The following is a 22,831-nucleotide window of genomic DNA, read 5'->3' on the forward strand; positions in this document are numbered from 1 at the left end:
GGTGTAAATGAAACTTATAAAAAACTCTATAAGTGAATCAACTATCGAATCTGGAAACTAAGGATTAAATAATATAAGAAATGACGTTTTAAAGAAAGAGTTAGGTATAGAAGTAGACTAAAGTAAACCTGCCTATCTATTTGAAATGCGCTTTTTTTCCGACGATCTTTTTAACATATAAAAGTGACTTACTAGTAGGCTTAAGCACTTGTTCTGGTTTTCAAGTTTACTCGAGGCATACAGCATAAAATTATTAGAAAACCTACTGAAAAAAAAAACTTTTCAACCTGCTAGCTTTTTTCTACATAACAGTGCTATTACTTTTTTTTGTCAAACCCAGAGGTACTGTGTAGGCAATGTCGCGAACTTTATTCAGCCAATGGACTGTAAAAGGTTTAATGGTTACAAAAAAATAGTTCAACGGCCTATTTTTTGGAGCTGAAACCTAAGGTTACTAAGGTTCAACGTTTGTGAATTATGCTTGTTTAAGACAAGACACTTATGCTTGCTTGGGAAGACAGACTTTACTTCTTTCAGGCGCAATATTTGCGTTACTTTATTTAGGACTAGCTTTTGCCCGCGGCTTCGCTCGCGTTAAGAAGTTCAAACTAATACATTTTACATCCTTCATCATCCCTTATTTTATCACCCGTGGGGGTTGAATGGGGGTTGAATTAATCAAAATCGTATTTAAGCGAACGTCATCATAAAATTCTGATTCGTCATCAGGACTTCTTCATAAAATCTAAGAAGATGTATACAAACTTTTATCCCCTTAGGGATGGAATTTATCAAAATCCTTTCTTAAGGGTTGCCTACGCCATAGTAGCTTTATGCATGCAAAGTCTCAGTCCGATCGGTTTAAAATTGACAAAGTTTCATACAAACTTTCATCCCCTATTTTATCCCCTTGGGGGTAGAATTGATCAAAATCCTTTCTTAGCGGATGCCTACGTCATAACATCTACCTGCATGCCAAATTTCAGCCCGATCCGTCCAGTGATTTCAGCTGTGCGTTGATAGATCACTATGTCAGTCAGTCAGTCAGTCACCTTTGAGTTTTATATATTTAGATCATGTTTCAGGTCAAATCCTAGTGTATAAATAGGAAGCTTATTTAAGTCTAGAGAATAGATATTTACCATGTTAGTTTAAGTACAACTGCAGTTGAGGGAGAGAAGATGTAGGTAAAGTAGTTGCAGAAAACTAAATATGTGATTAATTTGCATTTAGGTTAGTATGCATAAAATCTTCTTCTAGTTAAATAAAAACATGGGAAAAATGTTACGAATAATAAATTAGGATTTCTTTACACACAGTAAATAGAGGAGCAACTTCAAATGTAAATAAGATAATAACGACGACTATTTCAGTCAGTGACCAAACACACGTGAATTCATTCTACTGTACAAATGAAAGTGTTGCCACAGAAAAAAATGCGAGCGAACGCACTGAAAAAAACATTTCATTTCTTTAGAATTCCGTTGCCAGCGAGTTTTGATGAAAACGCAATTCACTCTTTTACAACTATTTTTAAATTGTGGTTAGCTGCAAAAATGCTAGGCTTTTCAGCTGCAAGTACTTACATAACATGTTATATAGGAACTTTTTTGTACTGAAAACCATGGCTGTGGGCCAATGGTCTACCTGGGTCAATGACCTTTTGACATCCCGCTATTTTAGTGTTAACGTGTTTGTTTAACGTACATTAAAATGCTTAACCCCTCTGCTCGACAAGATTTTGACATATGACTATACCGTTGATTCGGCGGGATATTTTTAATCGCGACATGGAAGTCAAAAATTTGTACTAACTTTCAACACATGAATTCTAAGTCCGTAATGCCTGATTAGAAGTATTTTACCTATAACTTTAGAGCTCACTTATTTGACAACAACGTGCAAAGGTCAAATGGGGTCAGTTAATTCAGAAAAATATAATAATTACGGTGTTTTTAAGTCTATCGAAAAGTTAGGCATTTCAAATTTGGTGAAAACTTACCAATAAATAATCGCATCACTTTCTCAAACACAACACAAACGTCATATTTATAACATTTTCAATCCATTGCAATACATTTCGTGCACTTATTTATGTTCAATAACTAAAAAATCAGCACATAAAATACACAATAAAAATGAACAATATTTACAAGATCAAAGTCACAGACAAGTAGAGTTTGGAATAGAGTTTTTTTTTTTTTTTCAATCATCGGTGTGCATTCGATACCTAAATCGGATATTTGTTATAAATAATCGAATACCAATTTTATATATTTTTTCAATAGCAACTTATTTCAATTTTATTTATTAATTTTAAATTATAGGTTCAATTTGTTTTTGTTGTTAAGAAAAAAGATATTTAAGTTTTATGAAAGTTTTTAGCATTAAATTTTTATATGTATTATTTATTTTGGTGTTGCGTCATTCGTAATAATTTTTAACTTTAATTGTATTTTTATTACCTATTACGGAATTTTAATTTATTCTTATATAATTTCTGAACAATTCTAAGATTTTTGTTTCGGCGGAGGGTAAGCCTGCTCATAGAGGTATTTAGCCTACTTCAATCGATCTCAGTGGCGTGTGTCAGAAAACGCTACAGATTACATTAGTGATGAGAGGTCAGGACAGCAATATAAGCTTTGTTTTGAATGTTTTACTCATTTGACTAATGAATTTTACTACAGGGAAAATGAAATAATTAGGAAACAAATATGTATCTGAATATATTTTATTTCTGCAATTTACTGTTTACTAAATATAAATATAGTTGTAGTCTCAAGGTCTGTTTTCCATGAAACATGATAACTGTATATTTTTATTATAACAAGGCAAGGGGAATAGACAACTACATAAGTGATGTTGTCATTCTCCATTTATACATAACACATAATGTACATAAAACATAATAATTGTATAATACATAAAAAACACATCGTCATCATATCATAATCAATTAATTAATTAATCAATTAATAATAAAACAAGAAACTTAACTTTGATGAGAAGTGGTCCGTTCCGTAGTCGAAGCTCAACTGACTGGCGGCGCACCGTCCATCGCTTTTATATTGAACCATATTAGTCAATTGACAACTAAAAACAACATCCGTTAAAATAAGTTACATTTTAAAATTATTACTAACACTTTAAATTATTATTTTGATAATTCGTAATTATATTTTGCTAAATATATTGTTAATAGTTTGTAATTAATATTTAATATTTTATTAATATTTAAATAACCGACATAATAATATTTCATTCATTCATTTGAATCTTTGAGGTTAGATCAATTGACAATTTGAATCACGTGACACACATCACATCAAAATAATTTTACAGATACTATCACGGCCATACTGACATGTACTTCGTTCTCGAAGTACAGATTACCTTACATGAAATGATCAACATACATAATACTTAGTCTAATACATTTTTTACATTGTTACCGTCGATCTTTTCACATTAAGATGACGAAATAACAACGGTCAGTTGTTTTAGACATTAATCTAGCCCCACACCTGCTGCGCATGAGACAGGCTAGAACAAAACAACTAACTTCAGCAGTTCCAATTTCACATTCATCATAACATGTGGTGTTGAAAGAAAACAAATATTTAAACAATAACAGTTTAATTAAACATGATCAAACATCCATTGCTCTTAACAAATCATTAATTATAATCACTATATGACACAAATACAATTTGTAAACTTAAATCTATATAATTTTAAACATTATTCTCGTCAGCCCATACACCTGGCCATAATCTCAATTTATCTTTAGCTATGGTTATGTTCCTTAGGTTACCTACTCCTCTAAGAGAATACCTATCATGTGGTAGAATGCCAATTATTTCGTAAGGACCCTTGAACCTGGGACTTAGCTTATCACGACGCCTATGGTCTTGGTTTACATACACGGTGTCACCAACATTAAAAACCTTGTTATCTCGCCTTACAACATCAAAACGGTTTTTGAATTTATTGGCCTCTGAACATAAACGCTGATAAGCTAGTTCGCGGTCCGCCCTTACATCAAAGTTATTTTCGGGAATAATAATATCATTTAGATGAGCTTGGATGGACGGAATATTAGCATTACAACCAAGGAGCAAACGGATTGGTGTGAAACCGGTAGATTTCTGGACAGTGGTATTAATTGACTGCTGTACTTTCCACAACCCGCTTGGCCAGTCTGACGAGCCATTACATGTAGTATTTAACATGTCGATAACAGTACTAACATACCGTTCCACTTGTCCGTTACCCCTTGGTGTACCCGTGGAAATCATATGGTGTTCAATATGTAATTCATTAAATAAAGAACGAATTTGGGTGGAGCTGAAATTAGTTCCCCTATCTGTTATTACTGTTGATGGAGTTCCGAATAAAGTAATGGTTTCTCTTATAATGGGTACAAGTTCTTGGGCATTAAGAGTTTTGAGAGGTTTCAATAAGCAAAATTTTGTAAATCCATCCACTATAAGCAGAATATATTTGAAACCTTCATTGGTTTGTGTAAATGGACCTGTACAGTCTATGTGAATCGTGTGAAAAGGAATTGGGCTTTTATTAATTGGATGTAAAAAACCTTGCTTGGGACCTGAATGACCTTTACGTTCGATACATATTAAGCAGTGTTTTAGGTATTTTCTAATGAAAGCGGACATGCGAGGAAACCAAAAATATTCAGAAAGTTTTTTGAAAGTTTTGTCAAATCCTACATGACAGTTCTCGTCGTGAAAAAGTCTTAAAAGTCTAAATCTTGTGCCTTTAGGAACATACAGCTTTGATTGATTGGGTCTGACCTTATAAAATAACAAATTATTATGTAAGAAGTATCGATTTTCATCTAGTTCACCGGATACAACCTGAGAAATCAGATTTTGAGTTTCTGGGTCGTTTTGTTGGGCAATTTCTAACCAAGACTGTGGATCTTCAATTAAATTAACAACCTTAGTTTCACTTTGAGTCTCATTGTTATTAGTTTTAAGAGGACTGGGGTTCTCAACAGGATTACGGCTAAGAAAATCAACGTGGCCTATGTATTTACCTTTTTTATATACTATTTCAAAATCAAAGTCTTGTAAAAAGGTCCACCATCGGGCAACACGGGGAGTTAAGTCTTTCTTATTCATTGTAGCTTTAATAGAATTGCAATCTGTAAAAATTTTGAATTTAATACCCAGAAGGTAAACCCTAAAATGTTTTAATGCATTAAAAATTGCCAAAGTCTCTAAATCATACGAACAGTATTTAGATTCTGCAGGTGATGTACGTCTGCTGAAGTAGGCTATTACTTTCTTATTATTATTTATTTTTTGTACAAGAATTGCACCATAACCTAGAGAGCTAGCGTCTGTATAAAGTTCTGTTTGAAACTTAGGATCAAACACAGTTAATAAGGGCTTAGATGATAAATGTTTTATAACATAATCTCTAGCCGCATCCTGTTGGGCTCCCCACTCCCACTTTTGATTATTTTTAGTCAGTTTTGTTATGGAAGCAGTACGAGCTGCGAAATTTGGGATAAATTTGCGGAAATAACTGGCAAGACCCATAAACTGGCGTACCTGTTTTACGTTACTAGGGACAGGGGAGTTTACTAGATCAGCTACCTTTGTCTCACTTGGCCTAACACCTTCTCGTGAAATAACTCTACCTAAATATTCTATGCTTTCGACGAAAAATTTACATTTTTTGATATTTATAGTGAACCCGGCATGGGACAGTGCTTGGACAGTTTCGTTTAAATAACACAGACCTTCATCTATCGTTGAAAATGGAATAAGAATGTCATCGATATAGACTAGTAAAAACTTTAAGTGTTGAACGGCCTTCGTGATTGCCCTTTGAAAAACAGACGGTCCATTACAGATGCCAAACGGCATTTTCAAAAATTCGTAATGGCCGTCGGGAGTCACGAAAGCAGTGTATTTTATTGAATCAGAAGCTACGGGAATTTGGTAAAATCCGTTTTTCATGTCGATAGAAATGAAATATTTAGCTCTACCTAGCCTGTCTATCTGGTCTTCGATGAGAGGAAGGGGGTATCGATCTTTTTCCAAAATTTTGTTTAGTGCTCTATAATCTATACAAAGTCTATCACTTCCATCCTTCTTTTTAACTAAAATAACTGGGTTTGCAAAAGGAGAATCACTTTCCCGAATTATGTTTTGTTTCAACAGTTCTTGAACTATCTCATTAACCTTCTCCCTCTCAATCGGTGCCAGACGATAAGGGCGATAATATATGATTTCATTTTTAACTAATCGCAATTTTAATTCACCGGTTTTTACTGTACTAGTCTCATCCAAGACGGAAGGATATTTCTGAAAAATTTTTCTTACTTTTTCTTGCAGTTCTAAATCAAGATGCTCAATTTTTGAAGTTAATTCATTTAATTCTGATATAGCAGTAAGTACATTTACTTCCGTCTTGGTTTGAACTGGCTTCCTAAACAATTGACTACCTAGTGAATCTGTAACAATCTGTACGTCTGGGTACTGAACAGCGTTTCTGCCTATAAGTAAATTATATTGAAAATCATTATCCCTGACAACATGTATATCTAATTCTAAACAAATTTCTTGGAATTGGACAAACACGGTAATGATAGCAAAAACATAAATTTTATTTGGTCCTATTCCGTTTAAATAAATTGATGTTGGTGAAAAATGGCATCCCAAGCGTCTTGCTACTGATTCTTTTATTAAACTACAATTGGCTCCTGTGTCTATTAATGAATCAATTGGTACTCCATTAACTATGACACGAGTTAAGTTTAGTTCGGTCTTTCTAAAAAATTAACTGCCTTATTTGGTACTATGGTAATGGATGAAGAATTATTTGACTCGGCTCTTTGCTTATGATAGCACACTGATTCAGTGTGACCTATCTTTTTACAATATGTACATATTATTGGACGAGGATCATTAGGTCTAGATGATTGTGAGGCTTGGAAAGTAGTGGAGCTGCGAACCGATGTTTGCCTATTTTTAGGGCAAAATGACTGTACATGGCCAACTTTATTACAAGTGAAACACTTCTTTTCACCAGCGAGTTTGGGTACTTTGATTCCCGAAGGACCGGGATCACTACTTTCTAACGGTCTCTTTTTGGATTTAGAGTAAATTGAGAGGAGAGATATTAGGGCAGCAGTTGTAGTGACGCCGCTATTGAGTGAGGCCATCCTAACGTCAACATCAGTTATTCCACCGCAAACTAATTCAATGAGTTGTTCATCGGTGAAAGAAATTTTTGTATTTCGATACAGTCTTATTTTTTCTCTAGCGTACTCGCCATAAGAATCAGCAGAGTCTGATGAATGTAAAACTGCCTTGCTAAGTCTCTCGGATAAGTTTTTCTTTTCGGGATAGGCATCGATAATGTCCGTAGAAAACTTTTCCCAAGATCTGCCTTCTGCTGGTTCCCAGGACTCGAACCAAGTTACAGCGGAACCTCTGAGAGCCTTACCAGCTTTAGCTGCCGTCTTGATACTGCTCCACTTCAAATCGGCACGGAGAGCTTCAATACTGTCGCACCAACTCTTGGCTCCGCAATCATTCTTGTCAGGGTCAAATAGTGGCAGAGCGATGTCATCATCCTTTTGTTGGGTTGTAGATACAGCATCTCGGATTGCTTTCAGAAGATTGGTAATCGCTTCAGAATCCATCCTGAAAACATAGCAAAATGAATTAATTATGAGAGGCGAAGGAGGGATCCCACTTCTGATGTCAGAAAACGCTACAGATTACATTAGTGATGAGAGGTCAGGACAGCAATATAAGCTTTGTTTTGAATGTTTTACTCATTTGACTAATGAATTTTACTACAGGGAAAATGAAATAATTAGGAAACAAATATGTATCTGAATATATTTTATTTCTGCAATTTACTGTTTACTAAATATAAATATAGTTGTAGTCTCAAGGTCTGTTTTCCATGAAACATGATAACTGTATATTTTTATTATAACAAGGCAAGGGGAATAGACAACTACATAAGTGATGTTGTCATTCTCCATTTATACATAACACATAATGTACATAAAACATAATAATTGTATAATACATAAAAAACACATCGTCATCATATCATAATCAATTAATTAATTAATCAATTAATAATAAAACAAGAAACTTAACTTTGATGAGAAGTGGTCCGTTCCGTAGTCGAAGCTCAACTGACTGGCGGCGCACCGTCCATCGCTTTTATATTGAACCATATTAGTCAATTGACAACTAAAAACAACATCCGTTAAAATAAGTTACATTTTAAAATTATTACTAACACTTTAAATTATTATTTTGATAATTCGTAATTATATTTTGCTAAATATATTGTTAATAGTTTGTAATTAATATTTAATATTTTATTAATATTTAAATAACCGACATAATAATATTTCATTCATTCATTTGAATCTTTGAGGTTAGATCAATTGACAATTTGAATCACGTGACACACATCACATCAAAATAATTTTACAGATACTATCACGTGCACTTGGAGAGGCCTATGTCCAGCATTGGAATGCGATAGGCTGATGATGATGATTATGAGGGTAAGCCTGGTGTTCTGAAGTATAATGCAATTTGTAACTACCAAAGTAATGTACTTATTTGATGATGAGAAACAATAATAATAATTGATTGATTTTAAAGTCACCAAATATTTTTAACCGAATCCCAAAAAGGAGGTGGTTCTCAATGTGGATGTTTGTTTTTGGTCGAAAGGGTATATTCCCCATATTTGTTATTAGGTCCAGGATCTGATGATGGAAACCTTGAGAAATCTAGGGCAACTCTCGAAAATTGTAAGCATAGATAAGGTTATAACTTGACACTCAGATGTATGTCTGATAACACTATGAAACAGTAAAGGTTTGGAGCTGACCTGATGATGGAGACCAGAGAAGGTCGAGGGATCTCGACAACCGAACTTCTCTCGTCTCCATCTCCTTCACTGTTGCAGAGGCCTCGTAAATACGAATAATATAAGCACAAACACGAGAAAGTTTAAATATTCAGTTGTCGAGTTCCCTCGAACTTCACTGGTCTCCATCATCAGTTCAGCTCAAAACCTTCACTGTTGAATAGTGCTACCAGGCAAACACCTGAGTGATAAGATTTCAACCTATGTATTTCTGCAACTTTCGAAACTCGCCCTCGATTTCTCAAGGTTCCATCATCAGATCCTGACCTGATGATAACGGGACCACCTCGGAAGTATACGCTATCAAACGAAAAAAGAATCATTAAAATCGATAAATAAATGGCTGAGTAATCGCGTAACAAACATACAAAAGAAAACGGTCGAATTGAGAACCTCCGCTTTTTGGGAAGTCGGTTAAAAATAAGTCGGCGGCGGCCATCTTTCCATCTTGGACCAGCTTTCGATGAACAGCGAACTATTTGCCCTTTCAAACAATGAAATCGTCATAAAATTTTGCGATAGCTACACCTAACTACGGCTCTCGTCAAATAGCTTTGCCGCTCAGTTAAAAAGTTGGAAGTAACGAATCGCCATTAAGTTTGGCAGGTCTACAGGAATCCTGCACATAAAACACCCGAAGAAATAAATAAGTCTTCATTTGCCGTCTTCAGAAACCCTAAAAACCGAAGATTTTTTTTATTCCGGCTACAACGTATTTTCTACCACTGATTTTCTAGCATTTTTTTCAAAATAAATTAAGTCATTTTACTTTTCCTAATTTATTTTCAGATTATGGTAAGTACCTATACAAAAGTGCAATTTAGTAATATTATAATATAAAATTATTAAATCGATTCTTTATTTTAACGGATCATTCGATGCAAAACTTCTATCACCGTCGCCATCTTGTCTATGCGTCTTCAAATTTAAAAAAAACAACTAATGTAAACAAACATGGCGAGTTCGATCAGAATTCCCGGTAATTACGATTGGATTTTAAAAAGGTATATTTCTAACGGGATGCTAAATATGAAAGGTTTGAATGCGTAAAAATAATTTATTTAGTTATTTTATTTAGTACTCACAAATGTGGTTTGATTGGAAAGAAAATAAATATGAGCGTAAATAATTAGGAAAGTGTATGACTGATTCGCAGACCCCAATTGGGGTCTAAACCGAGCTTACGGTGACATTGATGTTCAGACCCCGATTAGGGTCCGCTACGGATTTGACGGTTAAATCCTGTATTCCATTACCCGTGAGGACGACAGCACCAGCCTGATCCTCATTAATTTGTGGCTAAATCAGCTGAGTGCGAACATCAATCTACCTTAGCGCGCCAAAATGTCACCGGGCTTGCACACGGCGCCAAGAAGGTTGGATCTGAGCATTTTGTCTATGAAACTTTAAAATAGTTTGTATTTAATAATTGTTGGAGTTGGATGGACTTAATATCGTGATACTCATTGGCAGTCCAAATGTAATAAATTTAATTATAAAACTGAAAGTATAGTTTTAGAATTTTGGGTCTCGGTTGAAAACAATTTATCATAGGTATAAAATTCTCCGAATGTATCACCATAAGCTCGGTACCAACCCCGATTGGGGTCTTCGAATGAGTCATACATTATCCTTATTATTTACACTCCAATTTATTTTCTTTCCAGTAAAACCTTATATCATCCTCCGAGCCTTTTTCCCAAACTATGTTGGGGTCGGCTTCCAGTCTAACCGGATTCAGCTGAGTACCAGTGCTTTACAAGAAGCGACTGCCTCCTTGTAAAGCACCAGTAAAACCTTATATGTGTGTACTAAATAAATTTTAATTATTTTTGCGCCTTCAAATCTTTCATATAATTATTAATTATATAATTATTGTAAGTAAATAACTTGCTATAAAAAAAACGTATCAACAATGGGACCTATTTTTCACTGAACTATTTTAAAATATTTGTTGGTATTCGATTATTTATACTGAATATCCGATTTATCGAATGCACACCACTGATTAAAAAAAAACTTTACTCTACTTGTCTGTGACTTTGATCTTCGTGTAATATTGTTTATTTTTATTGTGTATTTTATGTGCTGATTTTTTAGGTATGAAACACAAATAAGTGCACGAAATATATTGCAAGTGGATTGAAATTGTTATAAATATGACGTTTGTGTTGTGTTTGAGAAAGTGATGCGATTATTTATTGGTAAGTTTTCACAAAATGATAGATATTTTTGATTTTTATGTTATGTCGCGATTCAAAATATCCCGCCGAATCAATGTTAAAACCTCGTCAAGCAGATAAGTTAATGAAATAATAATAATGCAACCAGCCATAATTTTGTGCAGTTTCATGAAAAAAGTTTGCAAATATTCTATCAGAACTCATTACAACATTCAAATATCGAGCACGTCAATAATTCGCGCGGTGGAAATATTTAAAAAAGGAATACACAAATTGCATTATAATGGCGGTGGCCCATAAGCCGGCCAATGAGCGTGTTTGGAAATCAGCTGTTGAGGAAATCGCGTGCTGCCGCACTGCGACGGCTGATCGATCGCGACCGCGGCCGCTTGCACGCACTGCCCATTACGGACGGAGGAATACGGCTACCTCCGTAAATCGGTCGGGTTACGTGCCTAAGATAAGAATGGTTGAAGATAGGACATTGCTTTGGTGTACCATAAAATAATAAATTGTGTTTTTAGAGTTGACTGAATGTTTGAAATCAAAGTAATATTTACAGATGATTGCTTATATTGTAAAATAGTTGAAAAATATATGTATTGCAAATCTTAAGATCAATCTTAAAACTTAAAACGTGAAATGTCTAGTTCCTCCTCCTACTACACTCATAATAACAGAATAATCTTGTGAAGTTTATTAAATATTCAGCGTGTTAAAAACAGACACGTATACTTTGCGCGGCATCTTTACTCTTATAAAAGAAATCATCAAAGTTTCGGGTGTCTCTAATTCACAAAAAAATTCTTGCATGACATGAAATTCGTCGGTCGGGTCGTTTCTGCACATTTTTTTAATCTGTGCTTAAACAAATTCAAATTTGGAAGGCGCTCGGAATGGCGACTTGGCGCGGTATAAGTTAATTGGGCTCTTTATATGGGAACGATTGTTTCTGGTTTGTTTTTGGTTGTAATTTATTTTTCTCTTATTGTTTTAGGTTTTGTTATGAGGGCAATAAAGGGTCGTGGAAGTTACCGAGTTAGGAGATAGTAGGTATGTATGTTTTAGTATAATTATTGTATGTAAGTTACGTCCTGCGTACCTATAGTTTTTAATTAAGTTCTTGATTACGAATTTATGATTCAAATTATTAGATCGCATATTTCACCATTAAAATTAACGGTATGAGGAATATTTATGAAGAAAATATCGCAAAAAATGAATACGAAAAATTAACATAATTGTAATTGCTTAAATAATTTGAATATCGGACGTCTTTTATTTGAATTAGGAACACCAGCAAGCAAGCCGCGTCCCATATTAATCGCCTGCTTACTTTAAAAAAAGGAACGATTTTTGTTTCTTTTCTGCCAGTAATTTTTCGTCTGTAATTTTCCGGTCGGTGGTGTTGCCGTTCCTTGAACCTTGTATCAAATATGGTTGCTTATGTAATAATAATAATCAACTATTGCCAGTGATGGCTTGATAAAAGCAATAGGAATTTGAATTGTTGTAATAATTTTTGTATGGGACAAAATGCAGTCAATAATGGCTAGATAAAACCAATAGGAATTTGAATTGGTGGAATAATTTTTGCATAGGACAAAATGTATTGATTGATTTGAAAAATAAACGGGAGTGAAAAGTCAAACATATAAACTAACAAACTATGAAAGTAGGTAAATGGATAACTAAGAATCGCTCCTCTGTCCGTCCGTCTGTCACCAGGCTGTATCTCATGAACTGTGATAGTTAGAGAGCTGAAATCACAGATGATGTATTTTTGTTGCCGCTATAACAACAAATACATACATATTAAATAAATATTTATTTTTTAAATAATAACCCTTCGTGCGCGAGTCCAACTCGCACTTGGCCGGTTTAAAATAGATAAGTCTTTTAGAAGGCTTTTCTACGCGAGTTAAACTAAAAGACGATGGTCATGGTTTTTACGCAAAAAGATTTTATACCATACCTACCTATTAAAAAAATAACAAACAAAATTGAGATATCCGAGACCATAAATAAAAACTCCAAAAATAAATGTACTCACAGAATAAAATTAAATTCATTTCTAGGTTAGGTTATTTCTAGGCGGTTATGCAACCCGTCTTCATGCAGTTTTCCTACAAGCCAGGGTGACGCGTAGCATTTGTACTCAGACACAAATGCAAGTGGATTGCTATACTGCAGTGGCGAAGGATATTTACTTATGGCAACTTTAATTTGGATAATAGTTTGAGGAGTTTGTTGCTAAGTATACTGTACTGTGTAACTCATAACTGTAGTATGTCATAAGGTTAAGCAACGCTTGCCACGGTTGGACATTGGATGGGTAACCATGTGATCGTTGACCCCAGCTGACATTTGAAAATCTTTATCGTTACGGGTTTCATATCTAATAAAAATATGAATAGCAACGTAAAAGACGTAAATTACTAAAATATGTTTGTAGCTGGTCCAGTAATTTAGGATCTATGTTGATGAATGAATAGGAAGCCAATGAAGCAGTGGCGTAGCGTGGGGGGGGCAAGGGGGGCAAATTCCCCGGGCGGCAGGTTTTAGGGGGCGGCAAAATTTACCCAATTAAAAAAAAATAATTGTTCGCAACTAGTATCTGCGCCGCTACATAAAACTGTCTAACAATAACAAAACATTAAACAAGAAAGTTGAAACTTTTTAAACATAAAATTAATTATTGTTAAAATTTGGTACTTAAAACACACGTGACACTACATTTTACGTAATTTTGTTTTTGAGTCTTTAAAAAAAATGATTAAAATTTCGCGCTCGCTTCGCTCGCGTAGGTATTCAGAAACTGTATGCGCTTAATTTTGCATTTAACAATTAACAAAACGTTAAGTACGTTTGGGCTAAATTTTACGTAATTTTTGTTTTAAGTACGATAAAAATTTCGCGCTCGCTTCGCTCGCGTATTCAAAAACGATATACCCTTATTTTTGCATCTGTCAACAAACAAAAAGCTAAGTACGTTTGGGCTAAATTTTACGTAATATTTGGTAACGTCGATACAATCAAAAATCCCTTTTTTGGAGGCGGTTAAAAATGACAAACGGCCAGTAACACTTGTTAAAAAAAAAATACATGGGAAGGGGCGGCAAAATCGACAACTGCCCCGGGCGGCAGATACCCACGCTACGCCACTGCAATGAAGAGTAAAGAAATTCGATTATTTCCACATTAGACCACTATTAGATATAGCCATATCATTCAGTTCTAGCCAAATAACAATAAATATATTCCCCAATCCACTAGCAATACAATATACAAATGCATCGAGCTCGGCAAACCGTTCACGTAGATACCAATTAATTAATTGTACCAATACGACGTGTGAATTTTCAAACGAGTTAACCAGTCAAATTATACTCCATATCCTTAGACCATTGAACAAACTGGACACGGCTTTACCTCTGCCAAAGACACCTGACGAGACCACCAGCCAGGCTCGTATTAAGTGCGTCAAGTTTTATGCTTTGTTTAACAATTTGAAGGTGTTTACGCGTAATCCTGTGATTAGAAATGCATGAGTCAACTATTACTATTAAAATTGGTTACGTTACCTTGCCCCGTTGCGTTAGTTAGCAGACTTTTGGCTGAATACGCCACTCAATTTTAAAGGTTGCTTAAACATAATTCTCAGCATTTATCACTCTGATGTATGTTAATATTTCTGTAGCAGAAATTATATACTTTTGAGTAAGTATTTTAATTATTTTTGCATAATGATTTGAGTTAACTGCGAGTCCGGTTGGTTCAATGCACCAAGTGCAAAGCGGTGGACGATGGAGCGAAATCAAATGGAAACATCAATTTGATTGTTGTATGTTTAAATGGACGCAGTCGCCGCATCATTTAGATATTGTGTACTTGTTTACTGCAATCATGATGAAGTTTGTTGTGTAGAATACGAGTAATTTGTTATTTGTCGATTGATTCTGTCTTTCCCGGTAATACTGGTAATGTGAACTCTTGTAGTCCGATGGATAGTACGTACATTACAAAGAGCAAGTATTTACCCGGTATCGGACCGAGAGAAAATGTTCAAATCAAGATTTCCTTTAAAAAAAATAACAGCCATATCGTGTCTACTGTTGGTCAACTTTTTAGTCTGTCTGTCTGCATTATGTCTTAGGAATCAATTCATCAATCTGAATAAAAAGGCCATATAATGTGATATGAACCTAACAAGCGTTATACATTTACTTTATCACAGATCATAAATCTGTACAGAAGATGCGAAAAATGATTCGAAAATTAATTTACATGCTAACCATTGGGGCCTACCACAACATCAGTCTGGTTAGGGAAACTCGTGGAACAACCGTTTAGCTTACCAGCGCAAATTTCCATATTCACATAACCCGCTCAGCCGTAACGCGTGTTTAATTATCTGTGGCCACACCACAGATTATAAAGAAAATAGTTAAGCCGGTGAAAATATGCGATTCGTTATCTGTGCTCGTTTATTATTCGGTTGACAGCGCGGGAGAATTATCAAACAGATTGAAATTGACTTTTTCCCGATAGTATTTAAATTAATCATGACGTTTTAAAATGCTGGTTATTGATTGCGGGCGAATGGAAATGGGTCAGTTTCGTTAAAAGTAAATTCTATGATGTTAATGGATGGATGAAATGCTCAAAGTGCGCTAAAGTAAAAAGGCGTCATTTAAGAGAGCTTGATTTCACTTTTCATCATTTTTCTGACGGCTTTATATATACTGCCCTGTACAAAATATAACCTTAATGATACGGAAAGAGTGTAGTTTTCCAACAGTGAAGTATTTTTTATATCCGTCCAGTAGTTTCGGAGCCTTTATGGTACATACAAACAAAAAAAGTTTCCTCTTTATTTTATTACTAGTATACATAGATACTAAACTACCTATATTTTTAAGGGTTTCCTTCAATCTAAAATGGTCTACTATCTCTATCACTAAAGGGACTGTCGATAGTTTGCTCAACTTTGAAAGCGACTTCAATGCTTGTCACTTCAACCATTCACAAGTCTGTATGATCTTTGAACAATAGGAATAGGTAAACTCAATGTCATCTACTGAAACTACCTTAGTCTTCATTCCTTTAGATATTGCCATTTATAGGAACTATGAGAAGACGCTCTCACTACGTACCTACAACTATTTTATCATTAACTTCTTCTCATTAGAAGAAGGAATTAACGTTAGTCATCTTTCTTGCTCAAGGCGAATTAACGATCTCGGGATTGTAATTCCAAGATAAATTATACACATAAGAACTTAAAAAAATCGGCCAAGTGCGAGTCAAACTCGCGCACGAAGGGCTTCGTACCGTTTTATAAAACGGACAAAAGAATCACGTTTGTTGCATGGGAGCCCCCCAAAATATTTATTTAATTATAGTTTTCAGTATTTGTTGTTATAGCGGCAACAATGATATATCATCTGTGAAAATTTCAGCTCTCTAACTATCACGGTTCATGAGATACAGCCTGTTGACAGACGGACGTACGGACAGAATAGCGAAAACAATAGGATCCCGTAATACCCTTTGGGTACGGAACCTTAAAAACGTTAGAATCGTACCCCACAAACCTATACTTACTTTTTACCCGACTGCCAAAGAAGGAGGGTAATGTTTTTCGAGTGTATGTAAGTATGTATGTATGTCTGTTCCTTTGTGACCTCCTGTAGCCTAAACGGCTTGATGGATTTTGAAGTATGAGGTATCGTTAGATTTGTCTTGATTACGGGAGTGTCATAGGATACATTTTATCCTAAAAGTCCCACGGGATATTTTTTCTAAATTTCCCTTTAAAAAAATATGTATGCGGTATCATTAGATTCATTTCAATCACGGGAGTAATTAATATAGGATACGTTTTTTCTCAAAATTCCCACGGGAACATGTTAATTCTGCGTCAACGCAAAGCAACTCATGCGTTAGCAAGCAAAAAGCGATTCTTTTGGCGATACAATCACGTCGTCTTGATCAAATGCATGAACGTCGTCTTGATCGTCTTGAACGTCGCATTGGCGGTAAATTTATGTTGCGGAGTAACATCACTCGTAATCTAAAGCCAAATGTCGTCGAAATAATTTAAAATGGTACTTATATATACATAGTCTTCTACATCTACAACATTTTCGTTAAATAAAACAGCTAAAAGTTATAAATAAAAGAATTATTATTAAAAAAACAAAATACCCGACTGCACACTAAAAAAAGAGTAAAACAAGCCCCACAATAATATTGATCAATACAACTTTACTGAATATAATTTATAAATATTGATGGAAAGCATCGCAGGCGGGGACCACCTTGACCGCCACCAACGAAAATTCTGCTAAATGGTGCACAACCCAAATGACTATAAATGAGCCTCTGTTGGTCCCCGCCTGCGATGCTTTCCATCAATATTTATAAATTATATTCAGTAAAGTTGTATTGATCAATATTATTGTGGGGCTTGTTTTACTCTTTTTTTAGTGTGCAGTCGGGTATTTTGTTTTTTTATACTAAGACTTTCTTTACTCTTTTCAAAACCTTCACACTTATAAATTTTCATTAAATGTATGCTTATGAGAAGTTTGTTCGTCACCGTGTATTATTTCCAGCCTCTTCTTGCGTGCTGGCCAAAGTAATTGATGTGGACAAGAGCTAATTTTAATAAACTACTTTCAATAAACGATTTGACTATGTATAACATAAGTGAAGCCTAGGATATATAAACTAGTCTGATATATAAGTGAGACGGGATTATCGTTTAGCTCTCAGCACTTGTATGCCAGTTTGAAACCTAGCAAGTACCAATTTGACTTTATTAAAGTACTCGCTCTGCCCCGCGGTTTTACCCACTTATAACCGGCCTACCGCATCGTGGCGTCTGCCCGAGTTTTCTTTAAGAAATTTGACTACCTTTACCTAGGATAGTTTTAATTTTAATGTAAATATTTGCAGTTAATTAAATATCTATGTAAATATTTATATGAATTAAACTTGGGATTCTATTTAATAATTGTATGAAGCTATGAAATTAATGGAAATGTCATTAGCTGAGAGCGGATTGGATAGCAATAACATTTTGTTATATCAATTATATTGTATGCGATAATAACGCTATTTGAATGAAAATGGTAGTAATGTATAATTAGTTGATTAACAGATTTATACTTCAGTTTGATTTGAGTTAAACTATGATTAACATATTAACGACATTAATACTTATTATGAGTGCGATATATCGCACGAGTCGTGGTGGCCTAGTGGGTAAAGGACCAACCTCAAGTACGAGGGCGCGGGTTCGATCCCAGGTTAGGCAAGTACCAATGCAACTTTTCTAAGTTTGTATAAAGGTTTGTATGTATAGATAGTTCAACTCAGATTTGCGCGCGGACCTATGTGTGCGTCGGCTTGTAAATATACAACTTTCATTCGTGTGACAGTGACGTCGTCCGAGGATGACGTGTTCTTATCGCTTTTTGTTATGGGTACAGTCGCTTACGAAAATACTAGTTATTCACGGAGAAATTATTAAGGAGAAACATTAAAGCTTTTTATTATTAAATATAGTTTTTCAGTATTTTCGTCTTTTCAAATTTACATTGACAGTATCTAAGAAATAAATGAGGTGAAATATCTAAGATGATTTAAATACTCCTTACATATTTTCTAGCTTAGGGTACGCAGACAATAAATATAATAATGTAAACAAAATGTGTGGGGAATTAAAAAAATTATATTGCTTCGCATAATGTCGACCAAAATAAGACGGAAATAATGAAACTCGTAAATGAACGTATAAGTCAAATTGATGAAGGGATGTTGGGTAATACTTGTCGAGATGTAAGAAAAAAGAAGAATGCTGTAGACATTTTGACATGGAGTCAGAATTTATAATTCACCTTGGAAAGTAGCGAATCCGAAAATTCATCATTTGATTTTTTAAGTAGCGATTTAGAATCATTATAAATAAATAAACATTAAATTACGTAATAACTGTTTTTCTTTAAACACCCGTATGCAACCCCTAGATAACTGTATTTGTACCCGACTGTACCTCTTGTCACGCACACAAAGTCACTGTATATGTACAAGGGTTACCCACACATAAGGCCGCGCGCACGACTGAGTTGAACTTACTATACTTTCTTAGTATATCTTAGTCACCATTGACTGTGTTTCGGATGGCACGTCAAACTGTAGGTCCGGGCTGTCATCGAACATCCTTGGCAGTCGTTACGGGTAGTCAGAAGCCAGTAAGTCTGACACCAGTCTAACCAAGGGGTATCGGGTTGCCCGGGTAACTGGGTTGAGGAGGTCAGATAGGCAGTCGCTTCTTGTAAAGCACTGGTACTCAGCTGAATCCGGTTAGACTGGAAGCCGACCCCAACATGATTGGGAAAAAGGCTCGGAGGATGATGATGATGAGTGCGATATATTGATGATCATACAAATTTCTGCAGAGGATTTTTGCTGGTCCACCATTTTACTTTCGAGCAAATGATGCACAAGCTGATGCACGATTTTATAAAAGTTATAGTAGATATACTACTATAACTTTTATAAAATCGTCCAGACGTTACAGCATAATTGAGGAACAAAAAACTAAAGCTCCTGAACCTTCTCATTTATAATTAGCAAGATAACCAAACCACCCCATTTTACCAATTTAAACCACCACCATTATTATCATTGAATACAAGTCAACGTACTTCCCACACGCCTGGTAACGCTGTGACCTGGAAGCGCCAGCCAGCGCCTACTATTTGTGCTAGACTGATAGATAGACCGAATTAGGGTGTGGCTGTATTAGATACGAAATTACGTCTATATACCTAAATCAATAGCCGTTTTCCCGCGGTTTCACCCGCGTCCCGTGGGAGCTACTGCCCACACCGGGATAAAATATAGCCTATGTTACTCGCAGATAATATAGCTTTCAAATGGTGAAAGAATGTTTAAAATCGGTCTAATAGTTTTTGAGTTTATCCATTACAACCAAACAAACAAAGTTTTCCTCTTTATAATATTAGTATAGATGTTTAGAGAAATTGCGCGAATTGCGACTTTTAATTTATGAATGTTTTTTTTTATATATTCGAGACAGGTATGCGTTTGAGCACTGATCACTGTTGACTAAACACTCCCAGGGTAGATATCAGGAAACTGCCTTTGAGAGAGAATTTTCACAACGATTGTATGTCCAAAAGGTTTTGTTTGAAACATCTTATATATGTATATTACTCACCTCAACAAGTTTCAATATATGTCTAGAACTTCGGAAACGGTTAAACAAATAAATTGTAGTGATGATAAATAGGGTGATAGAGTCACTTTCAAAATACAAAGGGTTTGTGGGCCTGAAAAAGTTGTTTATTGTCATTAACTGTGAGAATAACTTTTAGGTTGGACGTCATAACAAAAAGCCTGGTCTGTTACGATATTACTATATCTATCACAGTTCATCATACTAACTGGTAAAAAGTAAAATAAAACGTCGTGTTATTTTATGAAAATTATTTAGGATTCGTAAATATCTTCTTACTTTTAGCTAATTAACCTAAGTTTCATTTTTCTACCATATTACGTTGTTTGAAACAATCCATATAAACAACTTCTAGGGACTACTACCTGCTACCACAGTATTGCACCTTTGTGTAATCCCACTGTGAAGTAGACTGCATTCACTTTTAGTCAGTAAAAAAACTCACAAAAAACTCGCTTCCACACCTACTTATCAAGTTCTAAAACCACTAGTAGGACGTGTCTACCGACCTTAATAGTTTCGCGGCTGAACATTTTTTGCTGACGTGTCACAGACAGGATTAGAGGCCTTGGTCTTCAAGTGTCCACTACTGGTGTTAGACGAATATAGTTTTTGCGAAACTGGCGTTAATGGTTATGTGGGCTTTCTCGCCCTTTTTGCGGTAAATGTAAGTGATATTAAAGGTTGTTTGCAGACTGAAGGATAGTTCGAAAGAGGTGACGTGACCTTCAATGGAAAATTTTTGTCAGCAAGGGTTAGTAACGCTGTAGGTGTGGCAGAAAGTGTTCTATGATTTCTCATTGTTAACGCAACAACAATATAGGCCAGACAGCTTAAATAAAGCTGAAAGAGTCTGAAACATAAATAATCTAATATCTGTCTAATCCATGTCTAATCCAATATAGTATTTTATTAAGGTAAAGTTAAGATACTGTTCTAACTAATTTCTTTTATATCATGGTTCTATCTTCAAACAGGAATACACAAGCAATAAAACTTAAAATTTTATTTGCCCCATGCCAAATAGGATTCAGCAAATCCTCAGCCACTACGCCAAACGTCCTGCCAAAAAGTAAGATAGGCAAAAAGGAAGATAAAAAGGAGTCTTTAATCTGTCGCTTCCAATCAACCATAGACAATATTTGTGACAGATTTCCACGTCAAATGACAGCTGTAAGAGATTTGCTGTTTATGAGAAATAAAATCATTTCCTCTTTTACTCGGAGCTTGTTACGCAAAATAAAATATTCTGTTTGGTGTCTATTTTGGACTTTGTTAGAAACATCAGAAGCTGACTTTTTGAAAAATAGCCACCTTGACTTCAGGTACAGATACTTTTCATATCTTTTTTGTGTCTGTAATTGCAAACCCTGTTTATTTATTTATTTTTATTATGAATTACGGGTTGTTAGCCACTCATCTCAATATTAAAAAAATATAATGTAAGAAAGACTTGCATAAATAAGGTAAATGGTGGACTTGCTGGAGTGTTGCCTGATTAGATTTTCAAAAAGTTCTGTTTTTACCTTATTTCGAATACATACTTTTAGATCTATAATAATACCTCTATACCTAATCACACACTCAACTATAATCTACCAGAACCAGCCATTCAGGACACAAAACAACTGCCTGCCGAAACTCAAAAGTCATCGAACTACGGAATGAATACAAAACACTGGTCTGTTTATAGGTCAGGCATAACTGATGAACTGGCTATAAGCCAAGTCCTGGAGAACAGCCGAGTTATAGCCAGATAAGTAAGTCCAATAAATAGTTCGATATAGGTGCTGAATTGGCAGACGATGGGAGTGTGGTGAAGACAAGAGTGATAGATGAAGGAGTATGGATAAGAACTTAGATGGCCATGTTTTTTAGGGGTTAAGAAAAATGTTGATGAAAACTGCTCTTATTTTGGACATACATAGGCGCAATAATCGTAGTACATAGGGTTAGTACCTACATAATGGTACAGGATAAGGGAGTACTTAGGAAAGTACATATTGGAGTACATAGAAAGAGTGCAAAATTATGTAGTCCCTTTTATACTTCCTCTTATGAAAATTTCACAGAAACATCCTTGTCTTTCATTTTTCAATATCAGATCAGCATCATTAGCTATTGTCCAATAAGCAAATAGCAAAATAAATAAATAAAAGAACTACTTTGTTTCAAGAAGTTTTAAACTACTCGAAATTTAAATATAACCTGAATACTATGCAGATTATATTCATAGTCAATAGGTAAAATATTTCCTCTTCCCGCTACACTTGAGTTAAAAGGAGATAAAATCCTTCAACACAATATACACGCCACTGGTGTTATTACTCAGATTATCATAACGTTATCAAGTTGACTTAATGATGCACTCGCGAATTACATAGCTGATAACTCCGTAATATAGCCTGAAATACACCGGTGTTTGTTCATG

The 22,831-nt window shown here is 34.9% G+C and overlaps 1 protein-coding gene across 1 annotated transcript; it reads right to left on the reverse strand.

Annotated features, from left to right (window-relative positions):
• Positions 1-2,629: 2,629 nt before the first annotated feature.
• Positions 2,630-8,468, reverse strand: LOC126054792 (uncharacterized). The gene is made up of 2 exons (XM_049841533.2): positions 8,157-8,468; positions 2,630-7,685 (listed from the first exon to the last, which is right to left on the reverse strand). Exons 1-2 carry the CDS (start codon positions 8,234-8,236, stop codon positions 6,794-6,796), a joined length of 972 nt encoding a protein of 323 aa, XP_049697490.2. The 5' UTR covers positions 8,237-8,468; the 3' UTR covers positions 2,630-6,793.
• Positions 8,469-22,831: the final 14,363 nt, after the last annotated feature.

The sequence above is a fragment of the Helicoverpa armigera genome, chromosome 17 (assembly GCF_030705265.1).
Source record: "Helicoverpa armigera isolate CAAS_96S chromosome 17, ASM3070526v1, whole genome shotgun sequence".
In the NCBI taxonomy this organism is placed as follows: domain Eukaryota; kingdom Metazoa; phylum Arthropoda; class Insecta; order Lepidoptera; family Noctuidae; genus Helicoverpa; species Helicoverpa armigera.